A 26,412-nucleotide genomic window follows, 5' to 3' on the forward strand; every position below is an offset into this window, starting at 1 on the left:
AATGGAGACCTTATTTATTGTGTAATATATTAATAGAACAATCAAACATTTTATCAAAAGAATTACCATTGCATTTGAGGTAGGACTATAAAGTAGTAAGACTGATTGACAAGCCACGTAGGAAAACTGGTTTCATTATTTTATCAGATACACACAAAGTAGGATGCTAGAATTCATACTGGACACAAGCAATAGACTTTACTTTCCTTCAGATGCTCATTTATATGACCAATGACCCTTTACAAATTGATTTAGCACCATTCTTCACTTGTATCTCATACAACCCTAACTGAAATATTAGAAGGAGGTCTGCTTATCAGTGCAGTCATCCTTCAATATCCATAGGCAGTTTGTTTCCAGAACTCACTGGATACTGAAATTGTAGAGTATGGAATTTGAGAAAGTGAGAGAGGATTAGTGTTTGTATATAGCCTATGTACACCCTTCAGAATACTTTAAATCCTCTCTAGATGACTTATTATATCTAATACAATGTGAATGCTATGTAAATGGTTGTTTCACTGTGTTGTTTAGGGAATATAACAAAGAAAAAGGTCTGTACATGTTCAGATGAGACTGGGCACGTTCAGGGTGGTATGGCTGTAGACTGTACATGTTCAGTACAGATGCAATTTATTATTTTTCCATCCAGGGTTTGTTGAATTCATGGATGCAGAACCCATGAATATGGAGGGCTGACTATAGATATTTGTCAAGAAATTCCTCAAAGTTCAAATTTGTTGCAGTCATTATTCCTCTACACTGAGGACTTTCTTTGCTCAAATTCTCAAATTCTGGAACTCCTTTAAAATGCACATTTCCTTCTAGTTCATCACTAGGTGAGTGTTAATAGAAGCTCAAATGAAAGAATAACTTAAGCCCTACTCTCTAAAAAGGTATGTCACTTGTTTTCATTCCTTAAATTTCAGAGGATTCTGAAGGCAATGTGCACAGAGGTATTTTCTTGGTTTCCTGACTCTTGGTAAAGGAAGAGACTGCTGCTGTTATTTGTGCCATCCATGTTTTCTATTGAAAAAAAGAAAAATATACATAAAGGAGTTAGCATATGAAATAATTTCCCACGTTTGGATTAATATTTTCCATTATATTTACTGAATTGCTCTCTAAATTTAAGACTAATGAAACATTTGAATATGTTTCCCATTTTCTCTCTTACATCTAATATAAGTACCTCTAGTGATACAGGAAAGAGCAAATGGATTACATGAGTTTGGGATACAAGTGGAAAAAACAGGAGTAATCACGAAACCATGATAATCAGTGATGACTAATTAGCAAAATGAGTACTAAGAACATAAATAGTTGGAAAGTTGAATTTCTTGAATTTCTACTTTGGGTGGAAACAGAAGTTCTTAACCAGTACAATAATTTGAAAAACAGGCTCAGAGGAAGGCGACCCTGGAAATTGAGTTCCGAAGAGGAATGCAATCCTGTATTTATTGTCATGCCATGTTCGTATGATGAAAGCCTACCAGGGGAAAGACAAAACATAGATACTTCTAAGGTAGAGAAACCTGTTAAGGAGCTGCTCTGTTACCTCTGTAACTGTCAAAACAATGGCCTATTTCTGAACTTTGAAAAGCAGGCTTGGAGGGGTACATTATGGCACAGGCCCTCACGTAAACTGATATCACATAATTTGCACTTCGGAAATTGATTGGAGCCTCTTAAAAGTTAATTGTGCGATCCAAAGCAATTCTCCCCCATTTCCTCCAGAATTGCAGAACTCAGAGGCAGCCCTTGAGCTCCTGTGGCAGGAGAGTGTGGCAGGCTATATGAACATCACCAGTGTGAGGATATTGTCAACTCTGAGGTTTCGGAGCACGATCTGGACCAGACATCTCCCTCCCCACCTCTCAGCTTCTGCCCTTCCCATAGCAGGTAAGGGAAATACTCAAGACTCTAGTTCACCATTACTGAAGAGGCTTGGGGGTGAAATTCTGTCCTTATGTAAACTGAAGAACCAAAGACCTATAAAATAAAAATACATACTTTGATGTTTTCCGTTTGAGCTTGTAATACGAATGCTGCTATACACTGTCGGTATCTGTTTTCATGTTGTATAAGAAAAGCATTTCTCAGCCCAAAGACTAAAAAAAGACATGACAAAGACAAAAAAAAATCATTTAATATGAAATCCAAACAGTTTCTTAATACAAGAACCCAAGATTTGTTTTGTGTTTTGGTGTTTATGAAGGTGGGAGGTTTAAATAGCTTACAAAAAAAAAAAAAAAAATCTGATTCCAAAGCCAAGACTTAATTGCTATGTCCAAAACAGTTCCACTTTAACATGAAAACTCTTCCATCCTTAGCTAATGACTTCTGGGATAAGATGAAAGGTAATTATGGCTTGTGTGAGGGAAAATAGGCTTAGTAGGTCGTGTGTGTGTGTGTGTGTGTGTGTGTGTGAGAGAGAGAGAGAGAGAGAGAGAGAGAGAATACCAATAGTAAAAACATGGAAAACAGTTTTCTTTTTTGTCTCTGACCATTCCCTTTTTAATTGTATATTTTTGTGTTTAAAGTGAAGCAACATGAAAACAAGGTTTAGAAATATAAAGAGAGGCCGGCGCTGTGGCTCAGTGGGTTAATGCCCTGGCCTGAAGCACTGGCATCCCATATGGGCGCCGGTTCGAGTCCCGGCTTTTCCACTACCCATCCAGCTCTCTGCTATGGCCTGGGAAAGCAGTGGAAGATGGCTCATGTCCTTGGGTCCCTGCACCCACATTGGAGACTCAGAAGAAGCTCCTGGCTCCTGGCTTTGGATTGGCACAGCTCTGGCCGTTGCGGCCAATTGGGGAAGACCTCTCTCTCTCTCTGCCTCTCCTCTCTCTGTGTAATTCTTTCAAATAAGTAAATAAATCTTAAAAAAAAAATAAAGATATGGCAAAAATACAAACCACCTGAATGCTTTTCAGCAGACCAAGAGAAGCCAAAATAACTGACAAATGAAATGGAACATCCACCAATTTATGTGAAATGCAAAACAAAGCAAAAAGGCACATTGGCCTGGTTTCTGTGTTGGCCAAAGAAACAGTCTGTTCTGTCACTTCCTAGCTGGTCTTAGAGAAATTACAGGAGATGCTGGGAGAGCAGGGTCCTTTTTCTTTCCAATATAGCAAGGACTCTTAAAATGAAAATCTCTTCCTTGAATTATTAATCCAATACAGGGAATGAAATTCTGCAGGGCATACCATCCTTCTACAGTTGAGTGATGTTTAGAAACAAATAAAAATCCGCCAGGGCTGTCTCCTGGTTCTATCAAGTACTTCAGGGAGACGCTAGGGAGCAAGAGACTTTCATTACTGGCTGATCATTAAGCTGATGCATCTAAACTGATGAAGTTTGTGAGTTTAACTCAGACTTATCTGAGGAGGTCAGGCTCCCTTTTAGAATCAGAATAAATACCAAGCTTTTATCTTCTTAACTGCAAGAACTATTCCAGCATCACAGATTATAGTCATAACATTCTAAGCCTCATAATTCCTAAATTCTACCACAATGAATAATGTCTGTTAAGGCCAGGTCATGAAATTCTTCCCGGCATCCTTGGGATGAAAGAACTTAAACCTATTAAAATGGCTTTCTGGAAAATAGATCTGGCTGTATTTGTTTTACTTCCTGATTTTTCTCCTTATAAATTCTCTCTAGCAAGGTTATTGTTCTTGGCTGGTTTTAAATCTATCCTCCTCAGAAAGTGGAACTGTTGTTCTCAGTTATTCAAGGTCTCCCTCATCCATTTGGTTTGTAATAGGTTAAAAGGACTTTATCAGCAAAAAGACTTGGTAAGGCTGCCTTGTAAAATGCAAGAAGAAGATATTGTATGGGTAGGCACAGTTCTTTATTCCCCTGACATCTACTATAATAATTAACTCCTATTTTTAAACATTCACTATGCACTAGGCACCATGCTGTTTTGTTTTCCTCTCCACTTTGTATCACTTAAACCACATAGCAACCGTTTAAGATAGGTCAGCTAATTGGGAAACATAGATTTTTCCAAATTCACATAGCTTGTCAAAGGTCTAGCTGGGATCTGAAATTGGTACTGTGTCACTCCAATGCTCAGTCTCTTTCTTTGGTCTCCGTTTACTGTTTTCCACTCAACAGTTATGGTGCCTCATGGACTGTATCTCTGAGCAGCCAAGTAAGAGCAGAGGAATGAGAAAATATACAGAAAAGAGAACAAAGCATGGCAGTTTTCAATCAGAAAACAAGAAGTGGAAATACATATTTTGTAAAAGGTATCATTCCATTTATTTATTTATTTTTTTGAGAGGCAGAGTGAACAGTGGAAGAGAGAGACAGAGAGGAAGGTCTTCCTTTTCCATTGGTTCACCCCCCAGTGGCCTCTGCGGCCGGTGCACCATGCTGATCCGAAGGCAGGAGCCAGGTTCTTCTCCTGGTCTCCCATGCGGGTGCAGGGCCCAAGCACTTGGGCCATCCTCCACTGAACTCCAGGCCACAGCAGAGAGCTGGCCTGGAAGAGGGGTAACCGGGACAGAATCCTGCGCTCTGACTGGGACTAGAACCGGTGTGCCGGCGCTGCAGGCGGAGGATTAGCCTATTGAACCGTGACGCTGGCCCTATTTATTTGTTTTTAAAAAGGGGGAATAGAGAAAAATGATGCATTCCCCAGGGTAATTCAGGGATGTCAGATTTCTCATAAAATCTATTTCTCAAAGCTGGCAGGGCCATGACTGTACTGAGCTCTCAACCACACTGCTCCCATCCCTCCTCCTAGGGCTAGTGTGTGCCCTCCATTCAAGTCCATATGTCATACCAGAATTTCGCCCTAGTGAGACAATAAATTCCTAGCCTGATCTTTGCCTTTACTATGATCTTTTTTTCTCATGAAAAAGTAAATGGAATAAAGAAATCACAAAGCGGAAGTGACTTTTGGACCTCCTGTCTAAACCTCTGCCAGATCTACTCTCCTCTGCCAGCCCTTGAACCTGGAGGAGGTTCCCACTGGATGTGGGTGCACTCCTCAGGCAAATGTCTCGTAACCCAGACATACCCACTGTTAGACTTGCTCCTGAAACTGTCCAGCATATTCAGACTGTGGCCTACAGAATTTAGGATTCATGTCAGTCAAATTAAATACAAGAGGCCTTTAGGCCTGTCCTTGTCACCTTTGAGTAAATCTTATTGAAAGGAGGCAAGAGGCAGCATTTCTGGATGTTGGCTTTTTGTGTTGTGCTCTTGAGGAGATAGGTTGCATCCACTCTCAAGCTAATATAGTAAAGCACAGAAATATGTCACTCAGTTCTGTAACAACTATATAATTGCTAGGATTATTCACTTGTACAGGCATTCATTCATTATTTAAGGTTCTTGTACTATGTACAGCTCTATCCTAGATTTGTTATTGAAGCTCTGAGTCTAGATGCTTGGTTAGGAATTGAGGGAAATAGTGATTGCCTCCTCCTTCGTTGTTCCTGCCTTTCCTGCCTGGCCTCAGCTGGTCTAGGAGCTTCTATATAGAGGGACCATCTGCTTCCTCCTGAACACTCTAACCACTCACCTACCCTGAAGAGCTGAAATGGCCTTTAAGTCCCTCAGAGGCCCAGGGCTTTCCTGACAGAGAATTTACTGATCTTTCATTATTCCCTGAGCTCCCCTATGGCAAGTGCTGTTTCTTGTTCATCTTTGGATCTTCAGGGTCTACTGAGTACCTGGCTCGCAGGAGATACTCCAGAAATACTTGAGTAAAAGATTAAAAATGATAACTATTTCTGATGTATGCATGTGTATATGAGTGTATATATATACATATATGTGTGTATGTTTTGTAGAGTGTGATAAAGTATGTTTTCATAGCATGTTGTGGTTTCCAGTGCTTTAACAATAGCAAAAGTACTAATAATGAAACTATAATAATAATTGTTTTAAGTTATTTAACACATTATTTCATTGAATTCTCAAACCCACTGAAATAGATATTACTATCTGTATTTTACCAAGAAGAACCTGAAGCTTAGAAAATTTAAGGGCCTTGCCTGAGGCTACGGGGCTAGTAAGTAGCAGAACTGAGTCACCCAAGCATTGGACACCATGACTCATTTGTAGAGTGAATGATATATAGACACATAGGAATGCAGTATTTTCTTTTATGAAGACTTAAATTGGAGTCATGTCCTGCTACCATAAAAGATCAATATAAAACTCAGTGATGGCAAACAAAGGAGTTGAAGGATGAAAATAGATACCTACCTGACATGTGGAGTGGATCGATACTTTTGACCACCAATCTGTCTAGTGGAATGGGCTGATCAAGTACTGTACATGAGCCACCCTCTTTTATAACTGTTTGCAGTTCAGGAGTAAGTGAAGGACACACTAAACCAGTATCCAAGCCTCCAAGTTTCTGAAATTAAACAGGAAATTAAAGCAAAAAATAGGCAATAAATATTTGTGCATATACCTAAAGTGTATCGTTAAGTAAACAGATTCTTAGAAACAGATACTTGAATTCTATCTTACTATTCTCTCTGGATCTTGAAAAGCGTCTCCCCATAATTTAAAACAAAGAATTCTGATCTCTAAGTCTAATGACCATTACAAATAATGGTTTTTGTTTACATTTGGAAAGTATTTTAATTACCCTCACATCAGTTGGAAGATCTTTATTCCCTGTATCTTAATCTCTCTATAGCACAGAGTTAGATGAATGAGAAAAGGAAAACTTATTTTGGCTAACTCTATGCTTTTGATTCTAATACTAAACTCTACTAAATGGATTGCATGCCACTGGATTTGTAGATAACTGTAATTGTTTTATACATATAAGATGCTGATGTTTTTTTCAAATAATGAAAGATTGTGATCTGCAAGATATATACAAAATAGCAAAGAGGAATGTAAACGGATAACATTCCTTATTTTGGAATCAAGCTATGAGTCAAGCTATGAAGTATGAAGTCAGGAATATTGCTTTATGATATAATCAATATGGGCTGCCACTAATTCATCTGCTCTAATTTGTACCATTATTTGAACTTGACTTATTCAGACATGTTAATTTGTGTGGCTTAAAATAGGAGACCATAGAGATTCTAAAACTGACTCAATATTCTCCAACACCCATTTCCTCCCCAGCCACCGATCACCTATTCATAGACTGACTAATGGGTGTCTATTTTATTGCTTAAGAATTTTGAATTATTTAACTAGCTTATTAAAATATATGAGATATTTTGTTTTGTGATCTCATAATCTGGGTAAGGCTAATTATTGGGTAAAGAAACATGTAGAATAAAACAACGTTAGATATCTCTCAAGGCTGACAGCACTACAGTGTAAGGGCAGGTGCCTGCAAGTCTTAGAGGAGCCTCCCTTCCTAATACCGATATTGACAGAGTTATTTGGGTTTCCTTTGCTTAGGAAAGTCAGGCATACCTTGAAAGTACAGACTCAGTTATTCTAAAAATATGCATCTCATCCTTGACATCCTTCAGAAAAGTAACTTGTTTCCGTCTTTGTTTTAAATTGAGAGCTATAGGACTAAAAAGCCAATATTTTAAAATACTTCCATTTTTTTTAGAGGGTGAGCTCCAATTTGATGTATAAGAATATTTTTAATACAACTTACCCAGAAATATCTTAAAACACTCAGAGACTTATAAATACTTGTAGTACCATTTTACCTTTTTGTTGCGCTTGGTTTTCGTAACTAAGAGGAAATCATCAAAGAGAAACAGATAAACATCCAGGAATCTCGTGCTTTCTGAGGAAAGAGAAGGTGAAAGGGGAGCTTGAAACAGTGAGGTGGCGGTTTTGTTTTTTAAATGAAAGAATCCCTTAGGAAGTAAAACAGCAGGTAGCACAGCTGAGGGAGGTCCAGACGTGGGGATCAGAAAACTGCTTGTGCTAATCTTGGATTGATTTCTTCCTAAGAAAGAGTCTTAATTTAAATTCAAGCTCCCAACTTTAATGACATTGGATTTGTGTTACATTTCATGTGGATCTAAGACAACTTGGATGATATTTGTAACAGTTTTAATTAAGCCTAGGAGAACTCCCATCAACAATTGAACTGGCCGGATTTTTGCTTCTTGGCTTATCTGGGTGGTCACTGCCAGAGGCACACATTAGCAGACATGAGGCATTTTGTTATTGATGTGTACTGAATTGCATTAACTATCGAAGCCCTAACTTTGAGAGCTTAGACATATGAACTGTAGTATTTGGAGTAAGAAAGTAATTAAGGTAAAATGAAGTCATAAAGGAAGAGCCTTGATCCAGAGGATCTGTGTCCTCAAAAGAGGAGACACCTGAGAAGTCTCCCTTCTGCCATTGAGGACACAACGAGCCAGGAAAAGAGCCCTTACCAGGAACTCAGCCAGCACCTTGACCTGATACCTTCTGCCTCTGGCCTGTGAGAAAAATTTCTGTTGTTTGAGCCACCTAGTCTATGATAATTTGTTTTAGCAGTTCTAGTTGACTAAGGCTGCTGTTAACACTACTTATGTCACATGTTTTTTATTCTCCCCAAAGTTTTGCAAACAGTTCTAAAATCACTTTTTTTTCCTTTGACAGGCAGAGTGGACAGTAAGAAAGAGACACAGAGGTCTTCCTTTTTGCCATTGGTTCACCCTCCAATGGCCGCTGCGGCCGGCTCATTGTGCTGATCCGAAGCCAGGAGCCAGGTGCTTCTCCTGGTCTCCCGTGCTGGTGCAGGGCCCAAGGACTTGGGCCATCCTCCACAGCAGAGAGCTGGCCTGGAAGAGGGGCAACCGGGATAGAATCCGGCACCCCAACAGGGACTAGAACCCGGTGTGCCAGCACCTCAAGGCGGAGGATTAGCCTGTTAAGCCACAGCGCCGGCCTGAAATCACTTTTGATAGTTAAGCAGATTGGCTTTTCTCCTTTTCTGTAAAGAGTGGTAGAAGAGAAATAAAACACTAGATAGGTGTTTTATGCCTTTATTTTACATTATTTCTGAGAAACTAGAAAAAGGAACAGTTAAATTTAAGTGATTTCAGAGGAAAAGGCAATCTGGAGGAGAATGTAGCAAGTGTGTAAATATGAGAAAACTCATAAAAATTCTTTAATTCTGTTTATTTTATTTATTTATAGTATTATAGAAGTTCTTTTTTGTATGCTTTTTGGTAGCTTTGGGATCCACAAGGAGAGAAGGCCTATACTGCCGGGAATGGAGAGTCCCTACCTGCACTTCTGGGGAAGAAAAGTCCTTGTCAGGGTCCCCGCAGGTGCCTAAAGGTCAACCAATGAGGATCAGACCTACCTCAACCTTTAACCCCCACACCCTGTATCTATAAAAGGAGCCCTCCCAACCTCTGACGCGGGACTTCCCCCTGCACCCTACCCTGACTTCAGTGCTGACCCTGCCAAGTATTGTGTGGCATAAAGATTATTCCCCAGCCCCTACCACCGTCTCTCTCAGTACTATAAATAGGCAAGCTCCCATCTCACAGGGTTTCACACATTGTAGGTGCCCAATCAAGATTTTATACGGACATGAATAAATGAATGATTACAAATTGTATTGCTGGCAGCCCTTTTTATCCTCATATTATTTATTAACCATGGACTATGTATCAGTCATTCTTTCTAGAGCATTTACAAATGTACTTCAAAAAGTCTATGGACAGTAGAATTAAAATATGATTACTTCTGATGAAAAAAACTTTGAGAACCCTGCATCGTACTTTCATAATAAGTATTTTTGATGCATTTCTTGAAGACCTCTCATGTATCTGTTGTACCTAACACAATGTATGGCATTTAACAGGTTCTCAAGAAACACCTGAAAGCTTGACTGTTCAGCTCATTGGAGGAGTGAAATGATGTTGGTGACAACAGCTGACATTGACCAGATTTTTATTATATTCCTGACATTGGGCTAAATTCTTCATTTATATTGTTTTAACAACAATCTTGTGAGAAAAGAAACATGTATCTCATTTTATAGAGAGAAAATGGCAAGCACCTAGCTAGTTACATTGTGAGTTCTTTGTTCAAGCCAGATGTTCCCTGGTTCACATCCTCCATTACCTGGGACCTAAGCAAAAACAGTTCTTCTTACCATTCAATTAACAGCAATTAAACAAGTTACAAGGTAGTAAAGACGCTGGGTTTTAAAAAGAAATAGTTGTTTACCTGCCAGAGTTAATTTTCCTTCATAGATAAGGTGTCTGTTGGTTGGTGACAAGATGTTTTCTGCCATGTGTTCTTTAAAAATGTGTTTCAGACACTTAGAAAACAAGGGAGAAAATAAGAGAGAAGTCATTAGTGATGGGAAGAGAACATGTTGCCGGAGCTGGGGCAATCAACTTTGTCTAGAGACTTGAGAAATCCCAGGACATTTAGAAACAGCAGAACATCAACATGCGGGTGGGAAAGGATGGGAACAGCTCTCCAAAGGCCCATCTTGAGGATGGCAAAGTGACATCAGCCTCCTCACGTGCAATGCCGGAGGACCAAGGCATTATTTCTGGCTCATGAAATCAGATTTATTCTTCAAGTGGACAGTTCCTTAGATTGTTATATTTCCACCTGAATAACAAACTTTGGGAATGGGAGGGTATGAGTCATAATCAAACCTTTTTATACCTCTGGAATGAAAAATCTTTTATCTCTATCCCAAAGTGGGGGCCACACTATGATCTCCTGTAGTTGTCTAAATTTTTGGTAATTGTCAAGCCACTTCACTTTTCCTTCAAGATCCCCTGAAAGACAAGACAGGGCCAAATATTTTTAGATGCATGTGACATTGCAGCATAAATTTTAATCACTGTCCAGAGCCATCATTTTTTTAAAAAAACACTAATTGTAATCTTTATTAACAAACTGAAGTGAAAGTGGAGATGTTGCTGATTTTTAAATAAATGTATCTTCACAACAAACTTTATGAGTGCCAAAAGATCTTTTGTTAAGATAGAGTATAAAAATGTTTAAAAGGTTACATTCCTAATTTTTTAGTTGGCTGTCTCCCATATTTTAATTTTATTTTTTTAGAAAGCTTTTATTTAATAAATATAAATTTCATAGGTACAGTTTTTGGAATATAGTGGTTCCCCCCCCCATACCCATCCTCCCACCACCACTCCCGTCCCACCTCCTACCCCCACTCCCATCCCATTCTTCATTAAGATACATTTTTAATTTATATACAGAAGATCAACTCTATATTAAGTAATGATTTCAACAGTTGTACCCACACAGACACACAACATATAAAGTACTGTTTGAAGACAAGTTTTACCATTAATTCTCATACTACAACTCATTAAGGACAGAGGTCCTACATGGGAAGTAAGTGCACAGTGACTTCTGTTATCGACTTAACAATTGGCGCTCTTATTTATGACGTCAGTGATCACCTGAGGCTCTTGTCCTGAGCTGCCAAGGCTATGGAAGCCTTTTGAGTTCACAAACTCCGACCTTATTTAGACAGGGCCATAAGCAAAGTGGAAGATCTCTCCTCCCTTCAGAGAAAGGTACCTCCTTCTTTGATGGCCCTTTCTTTCCATTGGGATCTCACTCCCAGAGATCTTACATATAGGCTTTTTTTTTTTTTTTTGCCACAGTGTCTTGGCTTTCCATGCCTGAAACGCACAGCCATCATTTTGAGACTTTCACTATCCCAGGAGCCAAACTATATTTTAGGTTCATTTAGCATGTGAAGGTGCTTTGAGAAGTTTGTGGAAAATGGAACTAAAAGATAGGTTTATTTTGGTGTAAACATTTTTTGAAAACCATGCATAAGTTTTTCATAACACACATTTTCCATGAGCTCTTCCAAGACCCCTGAATGAGTGGATTTCAAATTTGTTTGCACCAAAGTAACCTCATCTTTTAATTCCATTTTCTTTGAACTTTTTGAGGTACCCTTAAATTGCTTAAAGTGTCTTAACAATTCACTGATTTGAAATCAGAGCTACAAAAATTAAGTCATCATAGGACTTGCACAATCCCCATCCCTATATTTTAGCTCTAAAGATTGTAGTTGGCACTATTTTTATATTGTTCCTGAATTTCAGTGATTAAAAAAAATGAGAAGAGGGCATTTGGCACAACAGTTTAAATGCTGCTTGGGACATCTACAGCCCATATTAGAGTGCCCTGGTTTGAGTCCTGCTTCCACTTTTGATACCAACTTCCTGCTAATGTGCACCCTGGGGTGCTACAGATGATGGTTCAAGTATTTGGGTCCCTGCCACCCATGTGGGAGACCAAGATTGATTTCTGGGCTCCTGGCTTTGATCTAGTCCTGACTACTGTGGGCATCTGGGAATTGAACCAGTGTATAGAAGATTTTTTTTTTTTTATGTCTCACTCTCTCATTGTCTCTGCACTCCCCAACCCCCGTCTTTCAAATAAAATGAAAACAAATGATTTAAAAATCATGAATGACAATTTATCCTCTGAATAGACCTTCCATACTATTTGCTCCTACTTGCTTTGGGTGTGAGTTCACTATGTATGTTACAGTGCCCTCAATCATCTGGGAAATAAAACTTTTCCTGCTGGAACTCACTTCTAAAACCATTGGGGACAGATATGTCCTGTGTAAACCTGGTGTCTGAGTTCTCTTAGGGTTCACCAGGATGTGACTTGGGCCTATTGTTTTGTGTGTGTGTGTTTGATTTACAATGCACTCAAAGTAGAGTTCATGCTTCCAAGGGTCATGACCTCAAGTCAATGGAATTATTTTCTCGGATGGAGACCCAGATAATTCCCAGGAGTCACAGGCCCACCAACTCTTTGATTATGTTCCTTCATCTCAAGGACTTACGGATTGACTTTTCCACTTTTTCTTTGATGGAGTAGATCATGATTTTCTCAGTAGGGTCTGTACTTCTCTTCCAGATATTCTTCAGCAACAAGGGATATCGAGTCAGCCTGTGCAGTGGGGCCACTAGTAGCTCAGGCAGGTGCAGCCGTCTGCATTGTTCATTTTGCTCACACCACTGGGGGAGGCAAAGGTAGAACGTATCAGAATATAACCTCTGCTGTGATGGTACTTAGAAGCCTGTACACAAGAAGTTCTTGGAGACTTTTCTTCAGTAATAACAGGATGCACCTGTGAGCTTGTTGGGAAAACTTACAAGCCGTAGGCTGGCCTTTAATTTTGAAAATTCCACATTAATCTTCTTTATGAAGCATCTACCTATCTGAGCCAAATTCAGGGTCTGATATGAGATTCTTAGATGTGGTTAAGAAGTATTAAGGGAACTTCCTGAGATGTTTTACCTTCAAAAATAATGATGAAGGCAGCAGTTATCAGCACTTCTATACCAAAGATCTTCAAAACGTTTATGGGAGAAAAAAAGAAAAAAGTAAAAACACCAAAGGAAAAAAATTTTTAATAAAAAATGAAAAAAAAAACAAAATAAAACAAGAAAAATAGGAGAGAAAAAAAAGTAAAAGAAAAAATTTCATGGAAAATGCACATTATGAAAAGTAATAAGACTCCATAATATGCATGGATTTCAATTTTTTATGCCAAAATAAATTTATCTTTTAATTCTATTTTCTTTTTTTAAAGATTATTTCATTTATTTTTATTTATTTATTTTGACAGGCAGAGTTAGACAGTGAGAAAGAGAGAGAGACAGAGAGAAAGGTCTTCCTTCCGTTGGTTCACCCCTCAAATGGCTGCTATGGCCGGCGCGCTGTGCCAATCTGAAGCCAGGAGCCAGGTGCCTCCTCCTGGTCTCCCATGCGGGTGCAGGGCCCAAGCACTTGGGCCATCCTCCACTGCCTTCCCAGGCCACAGCAGAGAGCTGGACTGGAAGAGGAGCAACCAGGACAGAATCTGGTGCCCCAACCGGGACTAGAACCCAGGGTGCCAGTGCCGCAGGCGGAGGATTAGCCTAGTGAGCCGTGGCGCCAGCCTTTTAATTCTATTTTCAACATGCTTTTTGTAGTACCCTTTTATAACACAGCTTATGCACAGTTAGGAGAACTCAGAATCAATATTGGAGGAGTACATAGGAAAAGCAGCTTATTGGGTCGATTCCTGGATGCTCCTTTGTAGGGAAGAAATGAGGTAATGATCAAAAATGAAGAGAAAGTGATAATTGAAGTTGTTATGTGTGATACAGAGCAAAGAGGCATAGGAGGGTAATGAGCACAGTTTTCAATAAGGAGAGTTTGGAGCTGGGGTTTGGAAAAAGAGGTAGTTTCAGGCTGTGAAAGCCCTGGGAAAGACTGGAAAGACATTTTGTAAGTAACACTATGGGATACACATTGGAGTTGCATCAATGATACCTGAGAAACACAAGAAAACATGAGAATAGTTTTCACTTTTTTTTTTTTTAATTTGCTTGGATATTTTCCTTGAATGTGAGACTTCCTTAAACATAAGAGCCCCCTGCTTTTATACAAGTGCTGCATAACAAACACATGGAGGTGAGTGCTGGGCTCTCTGCAGGCAGGCACATCAGGAAGTGTTAGGAAGAGAAGTTCTCTTCCTCTTCTCTTACCCCACCCACTCACACCCAATTGATCATAGGGTCAGCTCTCAAAGTATTGATAAGAACTGAAGGTTTGTGTTTCTTCACAATTCATATATCAAAATCCTAACCTCCATTCGGCTGGTACCAAGAGGTGTGACCATGGGAAGGTGATAGGTCACGGGATAGAGCCTTCACAAATCGGATTAGCGCCTTGGTAAAGGAAACCACAGCAAGCTATCAAGCTCTTTCTGCCATGCGAGGGCACTATGAAAAGGTGGCCAAATGCAACCCACAAAAGAGCCCTCGTCAGACTATGACCCTACTGGCATCTGATCTCAGACGCCCAACCTCCAGAACTGTGAGAAGCAAATGCCCATTGTTTGTAAACCACCCAGACTATGGTACTCTGTCACAGCAGCCAAATTGGTTATGACAAGGTCATAACCTTACCCTTGGTATTTCCCTGCTGCAGGCCAGTGAATCTTTTCTGCTTTCCATTTGCAGTCTAAATCCAGTTTATCTACTTTGTTTTGCCATCCTAAGGTAGACCAGACATACCGCGGAAGGCTCCTACTGTTTTCCCAAAGATGTGTATGCTCAAATGTCAGCCCCAGCTTTTCTGAGATCAAGGTACAATTGCCTCAACCCCCTACTTAGCCAATGGCCAGGGAAGTCTAAACCCTCCTCCAGTTACTCACAAATTCGTAGAGGCTGATTCTAATGACTTCCTCTGTTTCTGTTTCCATATTCATTCAGACAGTCCTCAACTTACGATAGTTTGATTTGTGATATTTTAAATTTTATGTGATGCAAAACCTGTATACCTCATTAGAAATTATACTTTGAAACTGGATCTTTTCCCAGACTAGTGATAACCAGAATGATCCTTTATCAGCAGCAGCAAGTTCAATGTCCAGGCAGTCCCACTAACTCTAGGGGAAATAACACACACTCCACAGAGTGCTGTTTTGTGAAGCTAGGATGTCTGATGCATTGGGAGTGTTTTGGACTTAAGATATTTTCAACTTACAATGAGTTTACTGTGCCATACCCCATTGTAAATTGAACAGCCTCTCTATAGTGTTTCTTCCTGAACAGCATGGGCCAAATGCAACCCCATGATCAGTTTCCTATGTTAGTTTCCACTGTAAACCTGTTCAGACCAAGTGTTTTGCAAGAATATGGATTTATTTTCCTGAAGATTCTAGGTAAGAGTAAAATCCCATCTCATAACCATCCTGTGATTTTGCTGGTTCTGATCTCTCTTTTGGAAAGAGAGAACTCATTGGCCCTCTTTGTCCCACCCCTGCAAAAAACAAACAAACAAAAAAACCCTTCCCTTTTTTCTCCTAGTTTCCTGCTTAGCAATTTGTCCTTGTCTTTCATAGCTCGACCATACCCTTGGGTGGGGGAATCAACCTCCCACCATAGGCACTTATCAAAACATTTCTTTCAAAAATATGCAGGGCTCTTTTTCATAGAAATATTGCTGACTACACTCCTCCCCTCTCCCTTGCATCAACAGGGCAGGCCTCAAAAGTGAGCACGAGATGCATGATGCATGGGGCTCCAGAAGCCAGGCACCAGGACCCCATTCCCTTCTCTGGACTTCAACTCCTGTGAAGTGGTGGGGGACACTCAGTGACCTCCATGTTCTCATCTGGCTGTGGTTCTCATTGGGGTTGGGAGTGATGGACTAGGAAGCAGGGGCTGTAGATGTGGAAAGGCTGGGAGTAGGAACAAGTGGAAAGAATGAGAGGGGAGCAGGGCTGTAGCTCTGTGCTGATTTCCAGGCTGACCTTCCACTGCTACCTGCTGGTCTCCTGGGGCGGCTTGGGAAATCCAGCACCCGATCTCTCAGCAGCAGCTAGGGATTCCTTCAGAACACACAGTCTAGCCACTATAGCTACTACCTCGCATTGCAATGCTATGGTGAACCTGCTCTGGGTGCTGGCACCACTCCAATATCCTTCAAATTTTCATCAGGTAAGAATCATCAACAGTGAATAATTTAGATAATCATTAAATTTAGATAATAAATTATCCAGGCAAGGATATGGGAAGCTTGAAGGTTTGGGGAAGCCTCAGAAAAGAGAAGAATGTTAACTGACAATTTTAAAAGTAAAGCTGTAAGTTTTTCTTTTATCTGTCTATTGGCTTTTCGGGTCCATTTTTTCCCCCACGTGCATTAGGGAAAGCAAAGCATACCTTTATCATAAAAGGACATGAAATGTCTTTGCATTAATGGGTATAAATCAATGGAGGCTACTTTTGTTTTTTAAGAATTAACCAACGTGTTTGGTGGAATAGAAAAAGGACCTAAGGGGCTCAAATAAAATTGTTTTAAGAAATCTCCATTGATATGGGATTTTCCATGATGACTTGAAAATGATGGCTGGACCTTTTTAAATTCATCTTTCTCCTACTTTGGAAATGACAGAAATGGACTGGGATTCTCTCCACTTTGGGAGCCCAGCCAAGAACCTATTCCCTCAGCATCAGCGTAAGACATTATCCAACATGGTAATTCATACATATGTAAATCTAAAGAAATTTCAGTTTTAAAATCGGGCAGTAAAGAAAACATTGAAAGGCTGAAAAATAGGACCAAGTCTCTTCCTCAAGTTCATTCCTCTGTCCTCATCTAGGCTTCCTGGCCCATGGAGTCACAGCTGAGTCATCAGAAGGTATGGCTGCCTCTTCTCCCAAGTCTCTGATATGATCCTCTAGCAGCTGCAAGGAAAAGCTAGTTTTCTGGGAAAGCTTGGGCCATTTTCTCAAGATTATACAAAAGGGCCTGGCACAGGATGAAGACATACGTCAGTCTCAGGAAATGTCAAAGGAGCTAGGGAAGTCAAAAAACACTCCTTCCAAATCTGCTTATCAGCAAATGCTGAAAGCCCCCAAGAAAATTCCTTGTTCCAGGGCTTTGGGACCCTGAGCGGCCATGCAGCACAACACCCAGTGTAACACACACAGGACATTCTCTGTCCTACTCTCGGGGCACTGTTTGTATAGAGTGCGGTGTTAAAGGTGCTCCAAGTTTTGTACAATAGGCTGTAATTGGGACCAAGTTGTACAAGAGCCAAACTTCTGGTTACAAAAATCTTAGATTCTTATTCTAGTTTTCTCCTTACAACACACCAGTTTCCACCACAAACCAACCACTGAACAAATGAAGCATTTTTAAAGCCCCAGTCCAAATTTCAGAAGGGACATCAGAGATAGTGTTTCCAAACAGGTACCATTTAAAAGTCCTAAGTGTGGGCTGGTGTCATGGCATGGTGGGACAAGCTGCTGCCCGCCATGGCAACATTCCTCATTGGAGCACCAGTTTGAGTCCTGGCTTACTTGGTTTCTGAGCCAGCTCTTTAAAGCAAAACCTCCCAAGTATGCAGGGAATGATGTGTTTATGATGAAAGCCGATTTTTAGCTAAAATATATTGTTGATTACTTATTTTTCTTCTTTTCCATTTAATTTAGGTGTAAAAATGCCCAGTACCTGTTATACCTAAGGAGTCTCAGGAAAAATATAAAAGAAAAGTAAATGGTACTTTACTTTTAAATAAATTCCGAAGTCATCTCTCTGCCGCAGGCTCTCAAGATAAAAGATGGCAGCCGAGTAATTCAGGCAGTAGGTCTGGTGGCTCTGACAGAGGCTGCCTCGGAAATACTACAAGAGAAGAGCAAAAGAAGAGTGCATGGGAGGGGCCATTGCTGTGGCGCGGCGTGTAACGCCCTGATCTGAAGCACCAGCATCCCATATGGGCGCCAGTTCGAGACCCGGCTACTCCACTTCTGATCCAGCTCTCTGCTATGGCCTGGGTAAGCCCTGGAAGATGGTCCAAGTCCTTGGGCCCCTGCACCCACGTGGGAGACCCGGAAGAAATTCCTGGCTCCTGGCTTCGGATTGGCGCAGTTCCAGCCCTTGTGGCCAAGTGGAGCATGAACCAGCAGATGGAAGACCTCTCTCTCCCCTCCTTCCCTCCTTCTCTCCTCCTCCCCTTGTCCCCATTACTTTGCCTTTCAAATGAATAAATATTTTTTAAAAAACTTATATTTAGACGATCTTTTTGGGATAAAAAGGCAAGGAGTTAGTTTAGGCAAGTTGGGCTTCTGGTACAGCTGCAATGTGATGCTGTCTCTTTAACTATCGATTTGATACGCCCACCTTCCCAAGATGCACCTGTCACATCCGGGACCAGGGCGCACAGCCAATTGGGTAGCCACCTTCTTCCTTATAAAACGAGGTGGGAAGCGGGAGGCAGTTCTCTTTTCTAAGTGGGCTTCGCCCTGAGCTCCTGCTCTCGTTTTCACTCTTTCCGCCGCGGAGTTTTCTCAGACAAACCGCTTTCTGCCGCGAGCCCAGCCGGGCCTTTGCCACTCTCCCACTCGTGCTCTCAGACGGCCCTTCCCAGTTAGAGGTACGGCTTGTGGCTTTTCTTCTCTCTGGTTTGTGAGCAATTCGTTGGCCCACTCAGGTTGGCTATTTCTCAGTGTGGGGCGGCCCACACTCACAGGTGAATTTGTTTATTCCTCGCTGCGGAATAAACTGTTCCTGTTTGTACACGCATGCGCACACACATACACGCACACACAAAGGGAGTTCTTAATTAAACTCACCTGCTTATTTCTGGCAATGCTTTACAGAGGCCTACACACCTGCATGGTACCTGATAACAGAAATCATCTTGATTTCCATGCCCAGCTTGGTGATGCTAAGCTTATATTGGTATTGAGTAAAGTAGCAATTGACTTCTCTCCAAATGTTCCTCAAAATTATCTGTAAATTTCATTCTACTGGTTTCTAAAAATGCAGACATTTGGAATTCCCCTGTGAAGTGTGCTGCATTTGGTAGCATTTTGTCTGGTAATCTTACCCAGTCTAACATTGAACTCCGTTTTCTTCATTATTCTTATTTAATGTCTTTCACTTGCCGTAAGGACGACACACTTGTAAGCCACTTCAAATTCATTAGTAGGATAAGGCAGATTGTCAGCGTTTGTACCTATATTCATTATGTATAAAGAGCAAACTGAGCATATCACACAACATGCCTTTGTTGTAGGTAAGTGACCTTGGGAATGGCTGTTATTCTTTTTTCTTCAGCAGTGCTTCTGGAAAGGACTTTTAGGATTCCATGGTGTTTTGAATACATAAATTATCACACTGTACCACATAAACAACAAAGTTAAAATAATTTTTAAAAATTAAGTCGTGAAAGAAGATGATGTGGGTTTGTTTTTGGGAGGGAGTGTTAGCTAGCTGAGAAGACTGGCTGTAATGGGCAGGTCTTCTTGCAGGGCACCGATAAGCTTGAGAAATGTCCTAAGTGCAAGGCAGCAGAGAAGAGAGTGAGACTGAGTTGTTAATGGTCAGGCTTAGAAATCCAGTTCTACCACCCACTAGCTGCATGGCCATCACGAAGTTATCTGACCTCTCTAACTCTCTGCTTCCTTCTCAGGGGCTTCCTCAGTTGGCTCAAAAAAATAGATAACAAACCAAGGCTACAGGTTTTCTCTTTTCTCCTTGTTTCACACACAGAAATATTATCAAGGATGTTGATGGATTTGAAGGCTTATTTTGTTCCTTAATGAGAGTCTGGCATTTCTATTAGAATAACTGAACCTTGTAATTAGCATATACAAAACCACTGTTGTGAATATTGCTTTGAATTGAAGTCATTTAAAAAACAGACTTGGAAATGACTTTTCCAGGCACGTAGATTTTTGTGACAGGAGATGTGACAATGGGAAAGCAGAATCTGCATGCTATTTTTGAAAATATTGGTTGGCAAGGAAAGGAATGGTTCCTTTGTGGGAGGGTGGTGGTAGAACTTTCCCAGGCACACGTGTGTGCCACACACACAGCATCGTAGATATAAACAACTGTCCTGGGAGATGGGTGAATTTATCGCATGGAAATGAGATCTCCCAGAAGGATTTTACCTTTGTGAGCACAGAAATGAAATCCACTGATGGTGAAGTCTCAGCAGCATCTAGATAGTCCTTCATGACGCCAAAAAGACTATTCACAAAACCCAGGCTTGTCTAGGGCCAGAGAAAAAGAAAACAAGAGTAGGTACACACCCAGGGTTAAGAAATAAAAATTTGATGAACTTCAAATATCCTTGCAGATGTTTCCCAGTTTCAGTGTATCTCCTAGCAAAATTCAAAAATTGATTTTCCTCCACTCTCCTTTATGCTTTCTTGTAAATAAATTCTTCTTGCTATTCTCTGTCTTGAACAATATTATGTGTTCATAATATATGTAAGGAAATAAGTTCATAGGAAAATGAAATTGATGAAGATGATGGAGATCATAGAAATATGTTTACTTCTTAGCCATAGGAATATGAAAACTGAATGTTAACCAGTAAATGTAATCTATTGTAAAGATGTATTGCAAAGATGTCAGTGGATGTCCAGACTTATTGTTCGCCTGGACCCTTGGCCATAAGATCATGAGGGGATGGAATACGGAATATGACTTTTGGAATATTGCATATAGGGCATAGAATAAACATGAATGTTCATGATCCTCAGGGGAAATTTAAAACATGGCTTCTGGCATCTTTCTGTTTTGACTCACCTGAGTTAACTCCTCCAGGTTTGCAAAAAGTCTCCATAAATTCACATCCAGGAGATAATCATGAATTTGCAGATATTTTAGTGTATTCATAAAGATCTTAAAAAAAAGCAAATGTGCATTACTTTGTTTTTTAATTTTGAAACCTTTTATAAGAACATTAAATGTAAACCTGAACCTGAATACAACTTTACAAACCAATATAGAAATTAGTGTTCTCAAATTTAAGAATTGTACTGAATACAGCCACATATAATGAAGCTTAGGCTTCATAGAAGATATCAGAAGTGTTGTTTTGTTATGTGGGTCAGAAGAATATTCCTCCTGAGCATAATCTGCTTAAATTGGCTTTCTCAGTCTCATAGTGCTAAGAAATCCCAGTGTCTTTTCTTGCCACAGCCCTGACAGCGAAACAACATTCACATAGTGTTCGCATTTATTCCCTCCTCTGTCAAAGACCCAGCTGTCCTTTGTTTTCAAGGAATTAAAAATAGATAGTGAAGGCCGGAGCCGTGGCTCAACAGGCTAATCCTCCGCCTTGCGGCGCCGGCACACCGGGTTCTAGTCCCGGTTGGGGCGCTGGATTCTATCCCGGTTGCCCCTCTTCCAGGCCAGCTCTCTGCTATGGCCCGGGAAGGCAGTGGAGGATGGCCCAAGTGCTTGGGCCCTGCACCCTCATGGGAGACCAGGAGAAGCACCTGGCTCCTGGCTTCGGATCAGCGCGATGCGCCAGCCGTAGCGGCCATTGGAGGGTGAACCAACGGCAAAAAGGAAGACCTTTCTCTCTTTCTCTCTCTCCACTCTGCCTGTCCAAAAAAAAAAAGTAAAAAAAAAATAGATAGTGAATATCTGACCACTAGTAAAATATTTTGATTTGACTAAAGATACTTAATATTAAGAAAAACATTATGAGTGTCTTTATGTTACTACTCGGTTTGATGCTTTCACACAACATGTGAACCAAACAGCAAAGCAAAACTACAGTCCTCACCTACAGATCACCTGCCCCCCACTCTATACACTGAAGAGAGATGGAGTTCTTAAAATGAGAGGTGTTTATAATTCTTTGCATATATGAGAGGAAAGACATTCAAAGGGGCCAAGTGACCACTTATTTTAAGAATTTTATGGGTTTCAGATATGTAGCCTTCCTGTATTATTTCATTAGTGCAGTGTTTCTTGAACTGGCATCCAAAGCACCTGGAGGTCTTGTTAGGCCAGAGCTTGCTGGGCCCCAACCCCAGAATTTCTGAGTTGATGCATGAAAATGTGCATTTCTCACAAGTTCTCAAGTATTTTTGATGCCGCTGTGTAGAGGCTACATGTGGAGAAGCACTGACTTAGTTTCCCAAAGCCATATAGTGTTGGTTGTCTGGAAATCCATCAACAGCCAAGCAGTTAACACTGCTCATTGTAGGAAACAGTGTTCATTAAATCATATCCATTTAGAAGAAACTCTTTGCTTTATAGAAATTTTTGCTATTAAAAAATAGTCCTCCAGTATATTTATTTTATAAGTTCTCAGTTTACAAACAGCTTTGGGGCATTCACATTAACTATGTAAAAGGAAATATATATACACTTTAAATACACTGGAGTCTTTGAAAATAAACCCTAATTGGCCCTTTCTTAAACAGAAAATGCCAGTTTAAAAAACTTGGGCAGCTTACAGTAGAAGGGAATGTTCTATACTGTTCATTGGGATAAGGAAGCAGTATAGTTCAGTGGTTAGTGCTATGCAGTGATCATTTATTGGTTACACTCTAACTTCAGTGCTCTCCTTCCATAACAGACCCCTAAGTTTCACTCCAGTATCTGCTCTTGCCAGGCTGTGCAAGTGCTAAGAGAAAAGATGACCTTACTCCCAGGGTTGGCTTGGTTGCCTTAAGACAATCAACACATCCACTTGTCTAGTACAGGTAGTCTGTCTGTTCAGGGATGGTCATGTGATGGAAGACAGGCCAATCAGAATGAATCTTAAGGCTTCTACTATGGGTACTAGAATCTCAATCTCTCTCTCAATCTCTCTTTTTCTCTCTCTCTCTTAGTTCAAGGTCAGCAGCCACTTTGTGGCTACAACAGAAGCAGTCATAGGATGAGGCTAATATCATGGAAGGTAGAGATGAGAATTGGAAAGAAATTTTGTTCTAGGTTTTGAATCTCTTGATCAAGCCAACCTTGAATTCTCTTCCACCTCTGGGCTTTAGAGTCACATGAGACATTAAAACCCTGCACTATTTAAACTAGTTTTCTGTTACCTGGTCTTATAAGCATCCTAACTGATACAGTCTTTAAGTTTCAATTTTCTCACAGATTGTCTCTGTAATTTAAATTTTTCTAAGTAAAATACTTATGACTGAAAACAAATCTTTAGAAAAAATAACTGACATTTGTATAGCAGTTGATAAATTTCAGAGAAAAGCAGTTTGGTCATCTCAGTGAAATTAATAGCCAGAAATCCAACTGTCATTCCATTTTATAGCTGGAGATAGAGATTCTCAAACTAGCCTGTGGGCTAAATGTGGCCTGCCACTCATTTCTGTAAATGATATTTAATTGTGGCACACTCATGCACATTCCTGTATGTAGTATCTCTGGCTATATTTGTACCGCAGAACAAGATTTGAGCAGTGGAAGCAATGACCATATCGCCTACAAAGCCTCAAATCTTTCCTGTCTGGACCATTATAGAACACCAATCTCTGGTTTAGAATACAGAGGGCTAGATTTTCCTAAGGTCACATGGCAAGTCAGAGGCAGACCCAGGGCTGAAACTAGGGCCTCCCAACATAGTGCTTTTCAGCTGTGTATGATAGTAACAAAACAATCTCGGACACCATGTGACTCATTCTTCCCTGTGGTCTTGGAAGGAAGCTCCTCCCTTCCTTCTCTTGTCCTATGATTCTTCTATTAGGAATTCTCTTCTCTGAGCCTTATCAGATCAGGGCTGAAAGAATGTACAACCCCAGGGATGTCATTTATAGGAAGGTATCATAAATATACCACTTGTAGATGGTAATATCAGAAATCTATGACTGCAGCCCTGCGGTCAATCAAATGAATTCACCTGGCAGCCAGAGTGCCAGAGAGGAAGGGACCAAAGATTGAATGGGCTGCCTTGGGGGTGGTTGTCAGCTGCCTGACTCCAGGAGTGTGTAAACACAGGTGAGAACAAGGCAGGAGGCATTGGGTCATTGTATGGGAAGCCAGGTTCATCCAATCTTGACAGGCTCTATTTAAAGAATAAAAAACCTCTAAAGAATAAAAAACCAAGTAGTATATAAACAAAAATGAACAATCAAAACAATTTTCTTTAAGGTCCCCCAAAAGAGGGGAAAATAAAATAATGAGGAAATCAAGTTCCCAAAAACCAAATATTTCCCAACTGCCACAAAAATTAAACCCATCATTACCATCTTAAGGACTAATAAGTGGTCCAAGAAGTAAGTGCATTCACTCGTGAATAGTTCCCACACAGCCTCTTGCTGCTTTCTCGGGTCTAATTGATCATTAGGAAGATTCTGATGTGTTTCCATGACTTCATTCCAGGTCTTATCCTATAAATGGGAGAAATGAAAGAACACAGCATTTCCACCCCATTGGGCCGAGTTGTTCACTGTTTGCTTTGGCTTGCAGTACAGCAATCTGTTTGCCTCTTCATGTTCTTGTTGTCTGTCTTTGAGGTGCCTCCTTGAGCTACCCCAACCACAGCTTCCCTGCATGATTTTGGGAAACTAATTCTTCCTGATGCAAAGGATGAGGGGAGGCACAAAATATTTTAAAATGGAAAGAAATTTGAGTTGGTGGTGTTTTGACTTATGCTTGAGATTTTCATGAGTTATTTTCAGTTTGCTGCAAGAAGAAAGCCTCAACAACCCCAAACTTGGGATTTGGAAGTCTGATTCTAGGTTCTCCTGGCAAGACTTGTTGAAATTAACTACTGAAGAATCATAAAATAAGAATTTTAGAACCCAAAAAAACCTTTAGAAATTTCCTTATCCAAAACAACTTAATTTTCAAATGAGGAAATTGAGGCACAGAGAGAGAAATAATAGTAACATCCGTTGACCAAGCTACAAAGCTTCATGACCGACAAAGTACTCTCGAATCAGTGACCTTCTTAAGATGAAATGACTTCTCCAGGTCTCGGCATTTACATCAGATCTGGCTCTGTCCTACCCAGCCCAGGGTTCCTCTCTTGCGCTTTTCCGATATAATGAACTAGGCAGTAATCTGACAGCTTCATCATCATTAAAAAAATGTAGAAAAAGAAAGGAAAATAAAATTCCATGCAACACAGTAAACAACAATATTCCCTTTTGAGATACCTTATAGCTGAAGAACTCATAGGCCCTGAAGTCTGTAATCGTCACAGAGGAGAGGCAGTTTTCCAGATCGGATATGTGCTTGTTTTTGTCTTTGCTCTGCTTAAAGGTGGTTAGAAAAAGGATTTTCAAAAATGAATTCTTTACAGACACAGTTTTGATAACCTCAGCTCTTCATTCTAACATTCATGAGAACAAACTGCACATTTTGTTTTTAAGCCACTAACAGTTCCAAAGCCAGCTATGAGTCTTAGCCTGACATAGTGACCACAGAATGTCAGAGCTGGGGGAACAGAGGCCTGTGAGAATGTCAGGTACAAACCTCTCATTTTACTAATGAAAAAAAGAAATTCAAGTCATGGAATGGTCACATAGCAAATAGTTAGTCTCTAAGGTTAACGCCCATCGTTTTCAGAATTCTGGACCAAAGGACTTCTGCATCCAAAGCTGCCTTCAGTGTACTCGTTTAACCCTTCATTTAGTAAATGACTAAATAAAGCCCAGAATATTAGTGGGACTTGACTTACACAACTGTCCCCTGCTAAAGAATACCAGAATGTACTTGAAACTAGTTTCCTTAGGATAGAATCACCCACTTATTTTCTGAAACCTTCAGTATATTAATGTTTGTCTTAAAATTTGATTACAAAGGTCATGCATGATTATTGGAGAAAATCTGATAAACAAACACAATGAAAATTAAAGCTACTCATAATCCTTACCCTTGGGTAACCATTACAGACATGTCTCAGATCATACTTGTGTTTGTTTATATGAGGGGAAGAGAGACAGAGTTCCTGGATGCCTGCAACAGCTGGAGTTGGGCTGGGACCAAAGTTGGGAGCCAGGAACTCAGTCCAGCTTTCCCTTCTGGGTGGCAGGAAGGCAAGAACTTGAGCTATTACAGCTGTTTTCCAAGGTCTGCCTTAACATGAAGCTGGAATTGGAAGCTGGAGCTGGGAATAAAATTCAGGCACTCCAGTGTGTAATGAGAGTGTCTTAACCACAAGGCCAAATTCTGTGTCCCATAATTAATTTTCAAGTATTGTCA

The 26,412-nt window shown here is 40.4% G+C and overlaps 1 protein-coding gene across 1 annotated transcript in view; it reads right to left on the reverse strand.

The window, feature by feature from the left end:
• Positions 1-600: 600 nt before the first annotated feature.
• PLEKHG7 (pleckstrin homology and RhoGEF domain containing G7) overlaps positions 601-26,412 on the reverse strand; it is a 51,036-nt gene continuing 25,224 nt past the window's right edge. Inside the window, exons 5-16 of the mRNA XM_062202447.1 lie at positions 25,365-25,460; positions 24,450-24,593; positions 21,040-21,135; positions 20,397-20,498; positions 18,007-18,120; positions 12,782-12,956; positions 10,597-10,712; positions 10,144-10,237; positions 7,668-7,747; positions 6,235-6,388; positions 2,014-2,111; positions 601-1,026 (exon numbers count right to left, since the gene is read on the reverse strand). Coding sequence (XP_062058431.1) covers positions 919-1,026; positions 2,014-2,111; positions 6,235-6,388; positions 7,668-7,747; positions 10,144-10,237; positions 10,597-10,712; positions 12,782-12,956; positions 18,007-18,120; positions 20,397-20,498; positions 21,040-21,135; positions 24,450-24,593; positions 25,365-25,460 — 1,377 coding nt within the window. The 3' untranslated portion in view covers positions 601-918. The remainder of the gene's footprint in view (positions 1,027-2,013; positions 2,112-6,234; positions 6,389-7,667; positions 7,748-10,143; positions 10,238-10,596; positions 10,713-12,781; positions 12,957-18,006; positions 18,121-20,396; positions 20,499-21,039; positions 21,136-24,449; positions 24,594-25,364; positions 25,461-26,412) is intronic.

The sequence above is a fragment of the Lepus europaeus genome, chromosome 10, assembly GCF_033115175.1.
Source record: "Lepus europaeus isolate LE1 chromosome 10, mLepTim1.pri, whole genome shotgun sequence".
Classification (NCBI taxonomy): Eukaryota; Metazoa; Chordata; class Mammalia; order Lagomorpha; family Leporidae; genus Lepus; species Lepus europaeus.